General features: G+C 39.8%; 1 protein-coding gene across 6 annotated transcripts in view; it reads right to left on the bottom strand.

Moving 5' to 3' along the window:
- The window catches only part of IDE (insulin degrading enzyme), a 126,234-nt gene that overhangs the window by 71,527 nt on the left and 38,212 nt on the right, over window positions 1-16,495 (bottom strand). For 5 of the 6 annotated variants that reach the window (XM_055255342.2, XM_055255352.2, XM_055255381.2 and 2 more), the window contains 2 exons: window positions 14,761-14,968; window positions 10,876-11,045 (listed from right to left, as the gene is read on the bottom strand). In XM_055255342.2, the coding sequence (XP_055111317.1) occupies window positions 10,876-11,045; window positions 14,761-14,968 (378 nt within the window). Of the gene's footprint in view, window positions 1-6,023; window positions 6,030-10,875; window positions 11,046-14,760; window positions 14,969-16,495 lie in introns of all 6 variants that reach the window. The other variant, XM_055255384.2, reaches the window with a different exon arrangement.

Below are 16,495 nucleotides of genomic sequence, written 5' to 3'. Positions count from 1 at the left end.
AGCCTCTATATCCAACTGCCAATTTGTAGAAATACAGAAGACAGAGGAATTTGTTAAACTACATTGTTAGGGGTGCGGTAAAAAAAAAATCTAGGCTATGAGAAGTTCGATAAAACAAACAACCTGATTATTCAATAAATAAATTCCAAGAGGGGAGTGAGGGGAAGGAGTAGAGGAAGAGATGAAGGATAAACTTAGAAGCTAAAAAGAGACTTAAAAGACATATCAGACTGGTGTGGTGGCTCACTTTGGGTGGCTCACTTTGGGGTCCTAGCACTTTGGATGGTCAAGGTGTGAGAATCGCTTGAAGCTAGGATTTCAAGACAAGCCTGGACAACATAGTGAGATCCTGTCTCCACAAAAATTAAAATAATAATAATAATAATAAAGACATATCAAACAATCACTAATACTTGAACCTTATTTGGACTCTGATTCAAATAAACTTTAAAAAATATGATTTTTATAAGAACACTAGAAATTTGAACGCTAACTGGATATTTGATAATAATGGTAACCATAATGATATTTTTATGTTTTTAAAAATGAATTATGTTTTAGAGATATATACTGAAATATTTATGAGCAAAATGATATCTAGAATCTCTTCAAAATAATACAAAAGGGTGAATGGAAATGTGGATTGTACAGAATTGGCCAGGGGCAGGGTGGTGCACACATTGGGTCATTATAGTATTTTGTGTTCTTTTGTGTATGTTTTAAATTCTTCACGAAGAAAAAAATGGTGAAGGGAAGAAAAGAGGAAATAAGAGTGGGAGGGAAGAGAGAAAAAAGTAATTGAACTTGTATTAGAGCCTGATTTGGTGTGTTATTATCTTTACCACAGGATAAGGAGTCACTGAACTACCCTCTGGTTCATATTCTACAATTTTATTGGGTTCTATTTTTCTATTCTATTCCTTCCTACTTCTCTATGCAAAAGCATCCTTTGTTATACTCAAACTATCCTAACTCATGTTCTCCAAAAGAAACCAGGCTCACTCCTTGGTCTTTTCTTCACGTCATGGTTTTGGGGGTCAACATAATTATTATCATGAAGAACATAGGCTTTGAGTTCAGACTGACTTGATAATTGAATTCCATAACCTATACAGATAGTTCCACTACCACCCTATCTCTCTCCTCTCTGTACTCCCTGCAAGACTAAAACATTAGTCAAATAAAATAAATATTAGTTCCTTTTCTTTTTCCCCTTGAATGGCTCTTCCTTCTGCTTAAGGAAATCTTATCTATACTTCAGGAGACCTGAAACTGCATCTCCGCTAAGATCCTGGAGAATTAAATTCTGGGCAACACTAAAACAGGCAAAATAGAATAGTGTTTAAAAGCTCCAAATCTGGGCACAGATCCTGACTCCAGCACTTAAAAGCTGAGGGACCCGAGGCAATTTAATTATCTTCTCTTAAGTCTTAATCTACTCATATGTAAGATGGAAATAAGAGCATCTACCTTCTGGGGTTACTGTGAGAATTACTAGAAATTAAATAATCCATGTAAAGTGCTTAGCATAGCACTCAATAAAAATTAGCAAGAAAAAGGAGGAAGAAAATGGAGAGATGATGATCCTGGAAAATCAAAACTAAAATCACACTCAATGAAATCCTGGGTTTGCCTTGCTTCCCCAACTAAACTTCCAGCACCTTGAGTGCAATGACACTGGTTACACTTCTTTGCATTTTCTAATGCACTTTACATGTAGGGGGACTAAAAAAATTACTTGTTAACTGAGAGAGAGAAAATTCGGGCTTATTTATATTTATAATCCTATGAACTTGCAATAAGCATACTAGAGTAAATAGCAGCAGAGTCAGGCAGATCACTTGAGCTCAGGAGTTCGAGACCAGCCTGGGTAACATGGTGAAACCCTGTCTCCACTAAAAATACAAAAACTAGCCAGGTGTGATGGCACATGCCTTCAATCCCAGCTACTTCAGAGGCTGAGGCAGGAGAATCGTTTGAACCCAGAAGATGGAAGCTGCAGTGAGCCGAGATCATGCGACTGCACTCCAGCCTGAATGACAGAAGGAAACTCTGTCTCAAAGAAAGAAAAAAGAAAAGAAAGAAATTTTCTTTCTTTTCATTGGCTGGGCACAGTGGCTCACACCAAAATCCTGGCACTTTGGGAGGCCAAGGCAGGCAAATCACCTGAGGTCAGGAGTTCGAGACCAGCCTGGCCAACATGGTGAAACCCCCGTCTCCACTTTACAAAAAAAAAAAATTAGCTGAGCATTGTGGTATGTGCCTATAATCCCAGCAACTTGGGTGGCTGAGACACGATAACCACTTAAACCTAGGAGGCAGAGGTTGCAGTGAGCCAAGATCATGCCATGTCACTCCAGCGTGGGCGAAAAGAGTAAGACTCAGTCAAAAAAAAAAAAAAAAAGTCACCCACACCTAAAATACAGCTCCACCCTCTATATTCTTGTCTTCTACTTTGCCTTTCATTCTACCTATACATGAAGGAGTACCTGTTTCGTTGCTCCCACCCACTCTCTGACCTCCTTCTTTTATTTCCCTCCCAGCTGACTAAACCCAGTTGCTCCCACAGTGTCGGCAGAGTTATGTTTGGAGAAACAGATCAGTAAGGAATAACCAGAACTAAGTTTCTCTTTTTACTATTCTAAACCTACTTGTAAACATTCAACTGCTCCTACTTTAATTCCATGGAGAGGCAAACAAAAAAACAAAATAGGGCAGAAAAATGGTTTCCAGTTTATCAGGAACTATGAAACTAAAGGCATATGTGAATAATGAAGAGAAAAAGCCAAAGTGGATACCAACTGAATTCAATAACATATTAAAAATATCATTCATAAATTAGCCGGGCATGGTGGCGGGCATGTAATCCCAGCTACTTGGGAGGCTGAGGCAGAACTGCTTGAACCTGGGAGGTGGAGGTTGCAGTAAGCTGAGATTGTGCCACTGCACTCCAGCCTAGGTGAAAGAGTGAGACTCTATCTCAAAAAAGAAAAAAAAAAAAAAAAATATATATATATATATATATATGTATATAAAATGTATATCATTCAACATGATCAAGCGGGATTCATCTCAGGGATGCAAAGATGGTTCAACATAAACAAATCAGGCTGGGCACAGTAATCTCACGCCTGTAATCCCAGCACTTTGAGAGGCCGAGGCGGGTAGATCACCTGAGGTCAGAAGTTTGAGATCAGCCTGGCCAACATAGCAAAACTCCGTCTCTACTAAAAATACAAAAATTAACCAGACGTGGTGGTGGGTGCTGCAATCCCAGCTTCTTGAAAGGCTGAGGCAGGAGAATCGCTTGAACACAGAAGGTGGAGGTTGCAGTGAGCCGAGATGGCACCACTGTACTCCAGCCTGGGCAAAAGAGTGAGACTCATCTCAAACAAACAAACAAAAATATACACAAATAAATACAAATCAATAAACATGATACATCACAGGGCCAGGTGTAATGGCTCATGTCTGTAATCCCAGCACTTTGGGAGCCCGAGGTGGGTGGATCACTTGAGATCAGGAGTTCAAGACCAGCCTGGCCAACATGGCAAAACACAGTCTCTACTAAAAATACAAAAATTAGCCAGGCGTGTGCTTGTAATCCCAGCTACTGGGGAGGCTGAGGCAAGAGAATCACTCAAACCCGGGAGGCAGAGGTTGCAGTAAGCCGAGATTGCACCATTGCCCTCCAGCCTGGGCAACAGAGTGAGACCGTCTTAAAACAAAATAAAACAAAAACATGATACATCACAGTAACAGAATCAAGGACAAACACCATAAGCTGAAAAAGGCATTCGATAAAATTCAACATCCCTTCATGATAAACATTCTCAACACACTGGGTACGGAAGGAACATATGTCAAAACAATAAAGGCTGTATATGACAAACTCAGAGCTAACATCATATGCAACAGCGAAAAAGTGAAAGCCTTTGCTCTAAGATCTGAAGAAGACAAGCATCCCCACTTTTACCACTTTATACAGCATAGTACTGGAAGTCCTAGCCAGAGCCATTAGACAAGACATAAAGGGCATCCAAAATGGAAAGAAAGAAGTCAAACTGTCATTGTTCGTAGACAACATAATCTTATATTTAGAAAAACCTAAAGACTCTACCAAAAACACCTGTTAGAACTGATAAATCAATTCAGTAAAGTTGCAGGATACAAAAGTCAGCATATCAAAATCAGTAGCATTTCTATATGCCAACAGTGAACAATCCGAAAAAAAAAAAAACAAAAAAAAAAAAGGAAAGATATCTCATTTATAATAGCTACAAAAAACAAACAACAAAAAAACCCTCTAATAACAAATTGAACCAAAAAAGTAAAAGATCTCAGGCTGGGTGCAGTGGCTCACACCTCTAATCCCAGAACTTTGGGAGGCCAAGGTGGGTAGATCACTCAAGCTCAGGAGTTTGGGATCAGCCTGGCCAACATGCGAAACCTCATCTCTACTAAAAACATAAAAATCAGCTGGGTGTTGTGGTGCAAGCCTGTGATCCCATCTACTTGGGAGGCTGAGGCAGAATTAGTTGAACCCAGGAGGTGGAGGTTGCAGTGAGCTGAGATGGTGCCACTGCACTCCAGCCTGGGAGAAAGAGCGGGACTCCATCTCAAAAAAAAGTAAAAGATCTTTACAATGAAAACTATAAAATACTAATGAGAGAAATTAAAGAGGGCATACACAAAAAGGAAAGATACCCTGTGTTCGTGGACTGGAAGAACTAATATTGTTAAAATGTCCATACTATCCAAAGCTATCTACAGATTCAATGCAACCCCTATCAAAATACCAATGACATTCTTCACAGAAATAGAAAAAAAAAAATCCCAAAATCTATATGGAATCAAGGCAAGGACTTTTTCAGAATCCTACTGTCCTTTCACAGCTACCAATCAGGTATTATACTATTAATATGATTTATTTAACATTATTATGGGCTTCACCTGCACAATCTCATTTAATATTGACATCAACCTGACGTGGAAAGGAACTGGGGCTTAGAGAAGTTAAGAGGCTGGGCACAATGGTTCATGCCTGTAACTCTAGCACTTTGGGAGGCTGAGGCAGGAGGATCACTTAAGCCTAGGAGTTTGAGACCAGCTTGGGCAACATAGGGAGACCCTATCTCTACAAAAGATTAAATAATTAGCTGAGTGTGGTAGTGTGTGCGTGTAGTCTCAGCTACTTGGGAGGCTGGGGTAGGAGGATCATTTGAGCCCAGGAGGAGGAGGTTACAGAGTGCCAAGATTGCACCACTGAATTCCAGCCTGGGCAACAGGGTGAGGCCCTGTCTCAAAAAAAAAAAAAAAAAAAAAAGGACAGGGTCTCACTATGTTGCCTAGACTGGTCTTGAACTTCTGGGTGCAAACCATCCTCCTGCCTCAGCCTCCTGAGAAGTTGCGATTACAGGTGCATACCACATCTAGCTTTTTGTGTCTCTTTTGAATAAGAATTTTAAATTTCAATGAGGTCAAGTTTATCTCTAAACCTATGGCTTATCTCTATCTTTATGGGTTTTTTCGTGTGTTTAAGAACATTTCTTCTATCTGAAGATAAAAAAAATTCTCATATATTTTCTTTTAAAAGTTGTAGCAAACCAGACTTAGTGGCACGTGCCTGTAGTCTATAGAAAGTCTACATAAAGTCCTAAGAAAGAACTATATTTTTTGGCCGGGCGCGGTGGCTCACGCTTGTAATCCCAGCACTTTGGGAGGCCGAGGTGGGCGGATCACGAGGTCAGGAGATCGAGACCACGGTGAAACCCCGTCTCCACTAAAAATACAAAAAAATTAGCCGGGCGTGGTGGCGGGCACCTGTAGTCCCAGCTACTCGGAGAGGCTGAGGCAGGAGAATGGCATGAACCCGGGAGGCAGAGCTTGCAGTGAGCCGAGATTGCGCCACTGCACTCCAGCCTGGGTGACAGAGCGAGACTCCGTCACAAAAAAAAAAAAAAAAAAAAAAAAAAAAAAAAAAAAAGAAAGAACTATATTTTTTTCATTCATTTGTAATGTACCTCTGCCTTATGTCAAGTTTCCATGTTTGTGGATGTTTCCAGGGCCTATAATCTGTTCCACTCGTATCCTCATGCACCCCTGTTTCAATTCTACTACTGTAACAACTAGAACTTTATAATAAGTCTTGGTAACTGGTAGAAGTAGCTTTCCTTGTTCTTCAAAATTATCTTAGCTATTCCTGGCCTTTTACTCTCTTATTAATTTTATAATGAGATTATAAAATTCCTCAAAAAAAACTTACAGGACTTTCAACTGGCACTGCATTGAATTAAGAGAAATTTGGGGCATATTTACATTTGTGTTAAATAGAGTTTAACCATCCATGTGCATGATATACCTCCCCATTTAGGCATTCTTTTATATCCATTACATATTTCTTGCAACTCTTTCACTGGATTTATTACTGAATATTTTACAGCTTTGTTAAATATTACAAATGAAATAATTTTTACCCCAGCATTTTCCTGTAATTGATTATTGATACAAGAACATGGCCAGGCATGGTGGCTCACGCCTGTAATCCCAACACTTTGGGCCAAGACGGGTGGATCACGAGGCCAGGAGATCGAGACCATGCTGACTAACATGGTGAAACCCCGTCTCTACTAAAAATACAAAAAATTAGCTGGGCGTGGTGGCACGTGCCTGTAATCCCAACTACTTGGGAAGCTGAGACAGGGGAATCGTTTGAACCCGGGAGGCGGAGGTGGCAGTGAGCCAAGGTTGCGCCACTGCACTCCAGCCTGGGTGACAAAGCGAGACTCCGTCTCAAAAAACAAACAAACAAACAAAAACACGCAATTTTAGTGTGTTTCTCTTCTTTCTGGCAACCCTGCTGAATTATTTTTAATGACTGATCTGAAGATTTTCTTCAGTATTTTTATGGAGGCAATCCTATCACATGGGAATAAGGAAATAGGTTTTGTTGTGCTTCCTTTCCATCTCTTACAATCACATATTCCCCCTTGACTTATTGTAATGATTAATACCTGTAAGTATAGCCAAACAAAAAGTGATAGTGGGCATCCTTATTTTTTCAATAGAAATCCTTTGAAACCTCCATTAATCATGATGTTTGACAACAGTTTTTAATCAGCTTAAAAGTTTTTTATTGTTGTGGTTTATTTTTGTTCATGGATGAGTGCTGTGTTTTATCCAATGCTCAGAGTCTATTGTCCATCACTTTGGACTACTAAAACTGTGGGTCAGGACCCATTATATTGTAATTAAATGCATTTAAAGTATTAGTAGACCAGAGTTTCTCTAGAAAAAAAAAACAGAATATAATGGAAAGTGCCAGACTACATCCCATGATGTAAGATAGTGTTTGACAAAACTTTTGTTTCAGCTGCTTACACAAACACATATACATACTCTGAATTGCTAAATAAAATGTGCTTCTTACTATGAGTTGTATACAAAAAAGTTTGAAAGCCACTAATCTATACTATTTCTGAAGCTTGAAAAACGACTGTTAGGGACCAACATCTTACTGTAAAGTTGTCTTAAAACAGATAATACAATGTGTGGTTTTTATTCATTCAAAAATACACACCTTTTTCTGGTATCATTATTTTAAATCAAAATCCCTTGATGAGACCAGGCATGATGGCTCATGCCTGTAATCCCAGCACTTTGGGAGGCTGAGGCGGGCAGATCACTTGAGGTCAGGAGTTCGAGACCAGCCTGGCTAACATGGTGAAACCCCATCTCTACTAAAAATACAAAAATTAGCTGGGCATGGTGGTGGGTGCCTGTAATCCCAGCTACTCAGAAGGCTGAGGCAGAAGAATCACTTAACCTGAGAGGCAGAGGTTGCAGTGAGCCAAGATCACCATACTGCACTCCAGCCTGGGCAACACAGCAAGACTGTCTCAAAATAACAAAAACAAAACAAAACAAAACAAAACAAAAAATCCCCAGATGAACAAAGTGGCCCACATTCACAAAAACATCTGAGGCCAAAGCAATCTATATACATTAGCATGAATTTCTGACAAGGAACCTACTTCAAGGATCACTTTTGCAAAGTTTTAAATATGCATAATATCTGAGATGAGGGCATACAACTTTCATCAAATTTTCAAATGTACCTGTGACCTTAAAAATACATAGAACTTCTATTCCAAAAAATTCAATGTAAGTTTATAATTCTAAAATCAGAAGGTAACTTGACATTTTCATTACTTATATCACATTTTCTGTACTGTGTACCGAGTCTGGCTCACTTGTTTCTCAGCTGTTTATATTACCTTGTACTTTGCTAACTGCCTAGCTTTGTCAGGCTATAAAAAGAAACATGCCCTGAAACTTCATCCATATGGATATGCCATGCAATGTATCTCTTTGCCCATCATTCCTGAAACCCTTCTATAGAATATTTTAAGACTGTTCTTGTGGCCAGGCATGGTAGCTCATGACTGTAATCTCAGCACTTTGGGAGGCGAGGTGGGAAGAATACTTGAGGCCAGGAGTTCAAGACGAGCCTGGTCAACATAGTGAGACCCCACCTCTACAGGAAAAAAAAATGTTCCTTGTTTGTGACCAGAAGTAACATTACTCACCTTATTCACTGGATTTATTTCTGAAAAATGTGTAACTGCTTTCTGATTATGCTGATTATAATTGTCACCAGTAAAGCTATTTAAAAAAAGGCAACTCCCAAAGAGGAGCTCCAACATATTGTGCACAATAGCAGCACTGTTTGTATAAGTATCTAATATATCAAAGGGACTACTTTAAAAAACAAATAATCGCCAGGCGCAGTGGCTCACGCCTGTAATCCCAGCACTTTGGGAGGCCAAAGTGGGCGGATCACCTGAGGTCAGGATTTCGAGACTAGCCTGACCAACATGGAGAAATCCCGTCTCTACTAAAAGTACACAAATTAGCCGGGCATGGTGGCGGGTGCCTGTAATCCCAGCTACTCAGGAGGCTGAGGCAGGAGAATTGCTGGAACCTGGGAGGCAGAGGTTGCAGCGAGCTGAGAGCAGGCCACTGCACTCCAGCCTGAGTGACAAGAGCCAGACTCCGTCTCAAATAAATAAATAAATAAATAAATACATAAATAAATGTTGGGTTTTTTTTTTGAGACAGGGTCTTACTATCACCCAGGCTGGAGTGCAGTGGCTCAATTGTGGCTCACTGCAGTTGACCTCACTGGCTCAAGCCATCCTCAGCCTCCCAGGTAGCTGGGACTACAGGCACACACGACCATGCCTGGCTAATTATTTTCTTGTAGAGATAGTGTCTCACTATGTTGCCCAGGCTGGTCTCAAACTCCTGAACTCAAGAAATCCTCCCACCTTGGTCTTCCAAAGTGTTGCAGTTAAAGGCATGAGCCACCATGCCTGGCCTGATATTTGTTTTTTAAAACTCACATTCCATTCTTGACATACCATGTATACTGATGTTCTCCACAAAAATCACTTTTCAAAAAATTCAGCATTATGTAGACATTCTAAGAACCACACTATTCATCTTGGCAATTATGTTAATATTGAGTGCCAAGTACTATGGTTCTAAAGAATATAATATCACTGCTTCAAAGTATAATTTTTGAAAACTCCTAATTCTGTAAAGCTATGCTAATTTCTCTGACTGCTGTTGGATAAATTAGAATGATATCCACACTTAAAGAAAGTTGTCTTTATGGTTTTAAAAAGTTCCCAAAACTAATTTATAAAATAAGCATGTTCTCATAATAGAGAAGTGAATTTTTAAGCATAAATTTCTAAGTACATTAAAGAATATATTATCATTATTCTTATATACTTTTATAATACCCAAAACAGTATTTTAAAAGTATAGTAATCTGTTAACTATGATTACCTCTGGTGAGTAGGACTGGCAGGAATAGATAAAGAATAGACAGACTTTGTGTTTCTGCTTTTATTTTTACTCTAAATACTTTTGTACTGTTTAAATATTGTAAACAAGTGCTTTGTAATGAAAAATTGAAGAAAAAGGTACAATTATAAAGTCAAGAGTCTCCACATTTATCTTATTCTACTTCCTGTTATCCCCATTTCTTTTTTTTTTTTTTTTTTTTTTTTTTTTTTTTTTTTTTTTTTTTTTTTTTTTTTTGAGACAGAGTCTCGCTCTGTCGCCCAGGCTGGAGTGCAGTGGCGCAATCTCGGCTCACTGCAAGCTCCGCCTCCCGGGTTCACGCCATTCTCCTGTCTCAGCCTCCGAGTAGCTGGGACTACAGGCGCCCGCCACCGCGCCCGGCTAATTTTTTGTATTTTTTAGTAGAGACGGGGTTTCACCGTGGTCTCGATCTCCTGACCTCGTGATCCGCCCGCCTCGGCCTCCCAAAGTGCTGGGATTACAAGCGTGAGCCACCGCGCCCGGCCATCCCCATTTCTTATCTCCCTCTAGGAGATTGTAGCACTTTAAGAGCAGGGATTTTGTGTGTCTTCTACAGTATCCTATCTCCCACAGAGCTAACCCCATAGCAGACGCTATGCATCTGATTAGCAGAAGTGGAGGCAATGAGGACAAGTGGATTCAACAATACTATAGTGAGCCTTTACAAAAAAAAGTACTTTGGAAGGTAGGCTTCAGAATAAAAGAATCTATTATCTTCTCCATATGGAATGCTGGTTAATATCTATTCACAACTCTAACTGCTCTGCTCCTTAAACATTTAGAACCCTATTTGAACAGGATGTAAGTAGAAATGTGGAATTTTGAAATCTATCCTGAATTGTAAAATATGCCACGAACTGTATATACCATGGGTTATATACATAAATATATACATAAATATATTTTATATATACATAAAATATAATACTATGCAGTGGTCATGGGTTTAAATGAGGTCAAGGAAAGCAGCTGTTGACAAACCTGTCCCAAATTTACTGAAGGGGTGTTTAGGATTCCCTGTAGCTTTTTCCAATTGAAAGAGTCTCCAGGCATCATTCATCACATTCTTCTCATGTTCGGAATCAACTGCATTCACCTCTCTGTCTTTGCAACTTTCATCGAACAAGGGGCACAGAAAAAACTGTGCAAACCTAAGGGTATGAAACATAATTAAAACTTGAAAGATGTCATTTTAAAAGAATAGCCTTTTAGAAAGATTTTTGTAACTTATTAGATAGGAAATGTAAATTTTGCAGAATCAGAAACCAAACTACCATTGCTACTAAGAAAAAAGGAATATAAAATAAGTGCTATGTAACAGAAGAGAAATCTAATATTGAACAGAGGTAAATGCAGAGGAGTTGATCTACCCCAGAGATGATAAATAGTGAAAATTAAAAAAATTAACACCAGGCCGGGCGCGGTGGCTCATGCTTGTAATCCCAGCACTTTGGGAGGCCGAGGCAGGCGGATCACAAGGTCAGGAGATCGAGACCACGGTGAAACCCCGTCTCTACTAAAAATACAAAAAAATTAGCTGGGCGTAGTGGCGGGCGCCTGTAGTCCCAGCTCCTCGGAGAGGCTGAGGCAGGAGAATGGCGTGAACCCGGGAGGCGGAGCTTGCAGTGAGCCGAGATCGCGCCACTGCACTCCAGCCTGGGCGACAGAGCCAGACTCCGTCTCAAAAAAAAAAAATAAAAAAAAAAAATAATAACACCAAAAAAGGCAGATTATGGACAACAGCAGTCTATTTAAGATTTTTAATTTGGTACGTCTATAAAAACTTTGTTGTATGTGGCTAATGCTCCAAAAAAAAAAGAGAGAAAGAAAGAAAAAGGCAGGTCAAAGTTTTTAGGCCAATCTTAAATTTACAGTTTTAGGTGCAATTTCACTAAGACTCAGGCACCTTAGGACAAACAAGTGACCTACTTTTAACAAGCTCAATTAAAATATTTCTTTCTTCTAATACAACAGACAAACCAACCAACCAACTCAATGACAACAAAACAGGTCTACCCTGGAGTCATACTCTAATTTTTTCTATTTTCCTCCCTTTCTGATCCTTTATCCCACTTTCTTTTTCTTCCTCTTCCTTCTCCCTCTTGTCAAATAGAGGATTGAGTTATTATCACTGATCCATATAAAGTCCCTCTCTCATTTATTTTAACTCCCACCCCCATTTCTATTCCCCGACTTCCCATGTGCAACCTTCCTAATATGTTTGATACGCATCTTTTTGTTTGTATGTATTTTTAGAAAATGTTTTTGTATGCAAAAAAAATTAATAAAAAAAATATTTCTTTCTTCTTATGTAGAAAAACAAACTTGAATTAGTAGGAAAAAACATAATGCAGTGAAAAACCTGAGGTAATGACATAGTTTGACTAAGCCATGATTATGGGCTTTTATGAAATCATAAGAGAAACAGTCCATAAAATTTTAATAAGCAGTGATTCAATAAATAACATGGTATGTAACTTTAACATAAGTAACCAATATGCCTTTCTTGAGGCTATTCCTTAATAATAGTACCAAAGTTTAAGATACCTACAGCTAATAAATTAACACTTCTGTATCAGGTTGAATTTAACTCATGATTCCTGTGGTAATTCTTAAGAAACTTTACAACCCATTTTATAGAATAAGACTTGATTCAGATGAAGCTAAGAGCAGAGGCTCTGAATAGGACTACTTTATTCAGTGGGCCTAAGGAACTCTTGGGTCTATAAACATCTCAGTTACTACCCCTCACAGTCCAGCTGTCACAGAAGCCATTATCATTACTTGTTATTTACTTTAAGTGCATAAGTAAATATGATACTGTGCTAAGTACTTTACATACACCACAAAGGGAAACTCTATCTACCTGGAGTCTATAATCAAAGATGTATGAAAACAGAGAATTTCTGGCCACATAACATCTTTTACCCACCTCAATACCTCCAGGCTGGGAAAAATGTCTAATAGCTACATACCAAAGCTGGATAGGCCCAGTTAAAGGGTCATGTTATGACACAGTATAATCAAGTTTTTTAAATGATCCTCTTATACAAGTGGATTTTTAGTTTGAGCCAAGAAACAGACATCCCCCATCATACAGAGATCTATTATATGAACATCTGCTGCAGCATTTGTAAAGCAAGAAATGAAATTCAGTGTATGATCCCAGGGAACTAATTAATGGAAGTCTTTTGGGAATACATATCAGAGATGATTACACCTCAAAGCTGCTGCCTAAAGACTGAAACATAAAATAGAATAAGCAAGAAATAGACTACTTTGACCCAGCACATATGGTAAACCCATGCCCTTGCCTTGATAACGTTTTTTCAAAAATATAATAACTATTATTAAAAGTAAGCAAATAAAGCTGACAGTGACTAAAACTGTCAAATTTCATTATAGATCCAAAAAGTTGCTAAATTACACCTTGGCATCACAGAAAACTATAAATATTCACCAAGGATAAACAAATAACTACTGCCTACCATAATGCTTTGGACTACCAGAGTGTAGTCCATTATTTGATTCAAATAATGAATCAAATCACTGATGTAACAAAAAAATTAGAAATTGTCAGCTGTACAAAAAATTGACCAAAAAAAAAAAATGTTGACCAAGGCTGGGCGCAGTAGCTGATACCTGTTATCCCAGCACTCTGGGAGGCCGAGGTGGGTGTATCAACTGAGGTCAGGAGTTTGAGACCAGTCTGACCAACATGGTGAAACCCCATCTCTACTAAAAATACAAAATTAGCCAGGTGTGGTGGCACATGCCTGTAATCCCAATTACTTGGGGGGCTGAGGCAGGAGAATTGCTCGGTGAAGGTTGCAGTGAGCCAAGACTGCACCATTGCATTCCAGCCTGGGAAACAAGAGCGAAACTTCGTCTAAAAAAAAAAAAAATTGACCAAGAAATTAAATCGGCTTAATGGAGCTTGCTCCAGAAAACACTTTCAAAATATCCCCACGGTTGAAACAGCAGGTCAAAACGTTCTGTATCAGCCGGGCGCGGTGGCTCACGCTTGTAATCCCAGCACTTTGGGAGGCTGAGGAGGGCGGATCACGAGGTCAGGAGATCGAGACCACGGTGAAACCCCGTCTCTACTAAAAATACAAAAAAATTGGCCGGGCGTGGTGGCGGGCGCCTGTAGTCCCAGCTCCTCGGAGAGGCTGAGGCAGGAGAATGGCATGAACCTGGGAGGCGGAGCTTGCAGTGAGCCGAGATCGCGCCACTGCACTCCAGCCTGGGTGACAGAGCAAGACTCCGTCTCAAAAAAATAGAAAAAAAATTAAAAAAAAAAAAAAAAAAAACGGGGGGGAAGGGGGGAGGGACAGCATTAGGAGATATACCTAATGCTAAATGACGAGTTAATGGGTGTAGCAAACCAACATGGCACATGGATACATATGTAACAAACCTGCACACTGTGCACATGTACCCTAAAACCTAAAGTATAATAAAAAAAAAAAAAAGTTCTGTATCTATTAAGCATCCTTGAGAAGCAAGGAAATGAATGAAGAGAGAATATTTAAGGTTTAGCATTCTGGAAAAGAAGTATGTCTGAAAAGAGATCAATGACACTGTCACAGGTTAGTCCTCATCACATGCTTTTTATGTAACACCAGTTAGAATGGAAAGGGCTGCTGAAAATTCTATACCTCAATAAAATATTTTGTAGGCCTGAAGGCTCATTTAAAATATGACATCACTCATTTTTTTCTTTTTCAGAAAACACGGGGAAAAAAACTGGTTAAAATACCTTTTGTTAAACTATGAAGCCATCTCTGTAGAAATAATAATTGTTGTTATTATTAATGTGATAAGTACACAAAGTTGGATAATTCATAGGGTATTCTGCATTACCTGTCTAGGGCACCTTCTAGGTGTTCATGAGAAACATCAAAATAGTAATTGGTATGCTCTCCACTAGTAAAGGCATTTGAACTTCCTGCATGCTCACTGAGAAACTGGCTGTATTCATTTTCTTTAGGGTATTTCTTTGTTCCCAAAAAAAGCATATGTTCACAAAAATGACTTAAGCCAGCAATATTTGGAGGATCCGACAATGAACCTGAAAGAGAAAACACGTATATAATAAATCACTGTCTTATGTTGAAAGCTACTAAGTACAGATGATTTGTAGTTCTTGTTAGCATGACAACTCCAACTATATAATCAGAGAAAGTTAAGCACAAGCTACCTAAAATGGTATTATTTAGAAAGTAAATTAGTAGTCAGAAGACTGGTTTCTAGTGCCTGCTCTTGACGCTAATTAGTTGGTAACCTCAGGCAGGTTACTTAGTGTCTCTGAACATTAGTTTCCCCACATGCTGGAGAGGAAGAAAGAGCTGGATTCAGTTTTAAGAGCTAGAATTTTCTTTTTATTTTTTTATTTATTTTTGAGACAGCGTCTTGCTCTGTCCCCCAGGCTGGAGTGCAGTGGCGTGATCTTGGCTCACTGCAAGCTCCGCCTCCCGGGTTCACACCATTCTCCTGCCTCAGCCTCCGGAGTAGCTGGGACTACAGGCGCCCGCCACTGGCACCCAGCTAATTTTTTGTATTTTTAGTAGAGGCGAGGTTTCACCGTGTTAGCCAGGATGGTCTCGATCTCCTGACCTCGTGATCCGCCAGCCTTGGCCTCCCAAAGTGCTGGGATTACAGGCTTCAGCCACCACGCCCAGCAAGAGCTAGAATTTTCTTGTCATGATTTCATTGCAGGAGACTATACAGCACAGTGCTGACAGCATGCGTTTGGGGGTTACCAGCTCTACTAGCTGTGAAACGGTAAGCACAATACTGTACCTATCTTGACTCAATCGCTTCAATATATACGCATCTTAGAGGGCTGTGTGAGTACAAATTAGATGACATATGCAAATCACTCTGGTAGTCTAAATAAAGCATTGTGGTAGGCAGTAGTTATTTGTTCAATATTACCTTATTTCCTCAGTTCTAAAATGACAATGAGTTAAAAGCTTTTCAAAGAGGACAAAAAGAAACACTGTCCCACTAACTGTACACATACATAAAAAGCAACTCGGCCAGGCACAGTGGCCCACACCTGTAATCCCAGCACTTTCGGAGGACGTGGTGGGCAGATCATCTGAGGTCAGGAGTTTGAGATCAGCCTGGCCTACATGGCAAAACCTCATCTCTAATAAAAATACAAAAATTAGCTGGGCATGGTGGCGGGTGCCTGTAATCCCAGCTACTAGGGAGGCTGAGGTAGGAAAATTGCTTGAACCTTGAAGGTGGGGGCTGCAGTGAGCAGAGACTGCGCCACTGCACTCCAGCCTGGGCAACAGAGTAAGACTCTGTCTCAGAGAAAAAAAAAAAAAAAAAAGAAGCAACCTGATTAAAGCAACATTAAATGTGTAAGAAATGTGCACATGGCAGGGCGTGGTGGCTCTTGCCTGTAATCCCAACACTTTGGGAGGTTGAGGCGGGTGGATCACCTGAGGTCAGGAGTTCGAGACCAGCCTGGCCAACGCCCCATCTCTACTAAAAATACACAAATTAGCTGGGCGTGGTGGCGGATGCCTGTAATACCAGCTACTCAGGAGGCTGAGGCAGGAGAATTGCTTGAACCTGGGAGGTG

The sequence above is a fragment of the Symphalangus syndactylus genome, chromosome 2 (genome assembly GCF_028878055.3).
Source record: "Symphalangus syndactylus isolate Jambi chromosome 2, NHGRI_mSymSyn1-v2.1_pri, whole genome shotgun sequence".
In the NCBI taxonomy this organism is placed as follows: domain Eukaryota; kingdom Metazoa; phylum Chordata; class Mammalia; order Primates; family Hylobatidae; genus Symphalangus; species Symphalangus syndactylus.
This window is presented reverse-complemented; position numbering and strand designations above follow the sequence as displayed.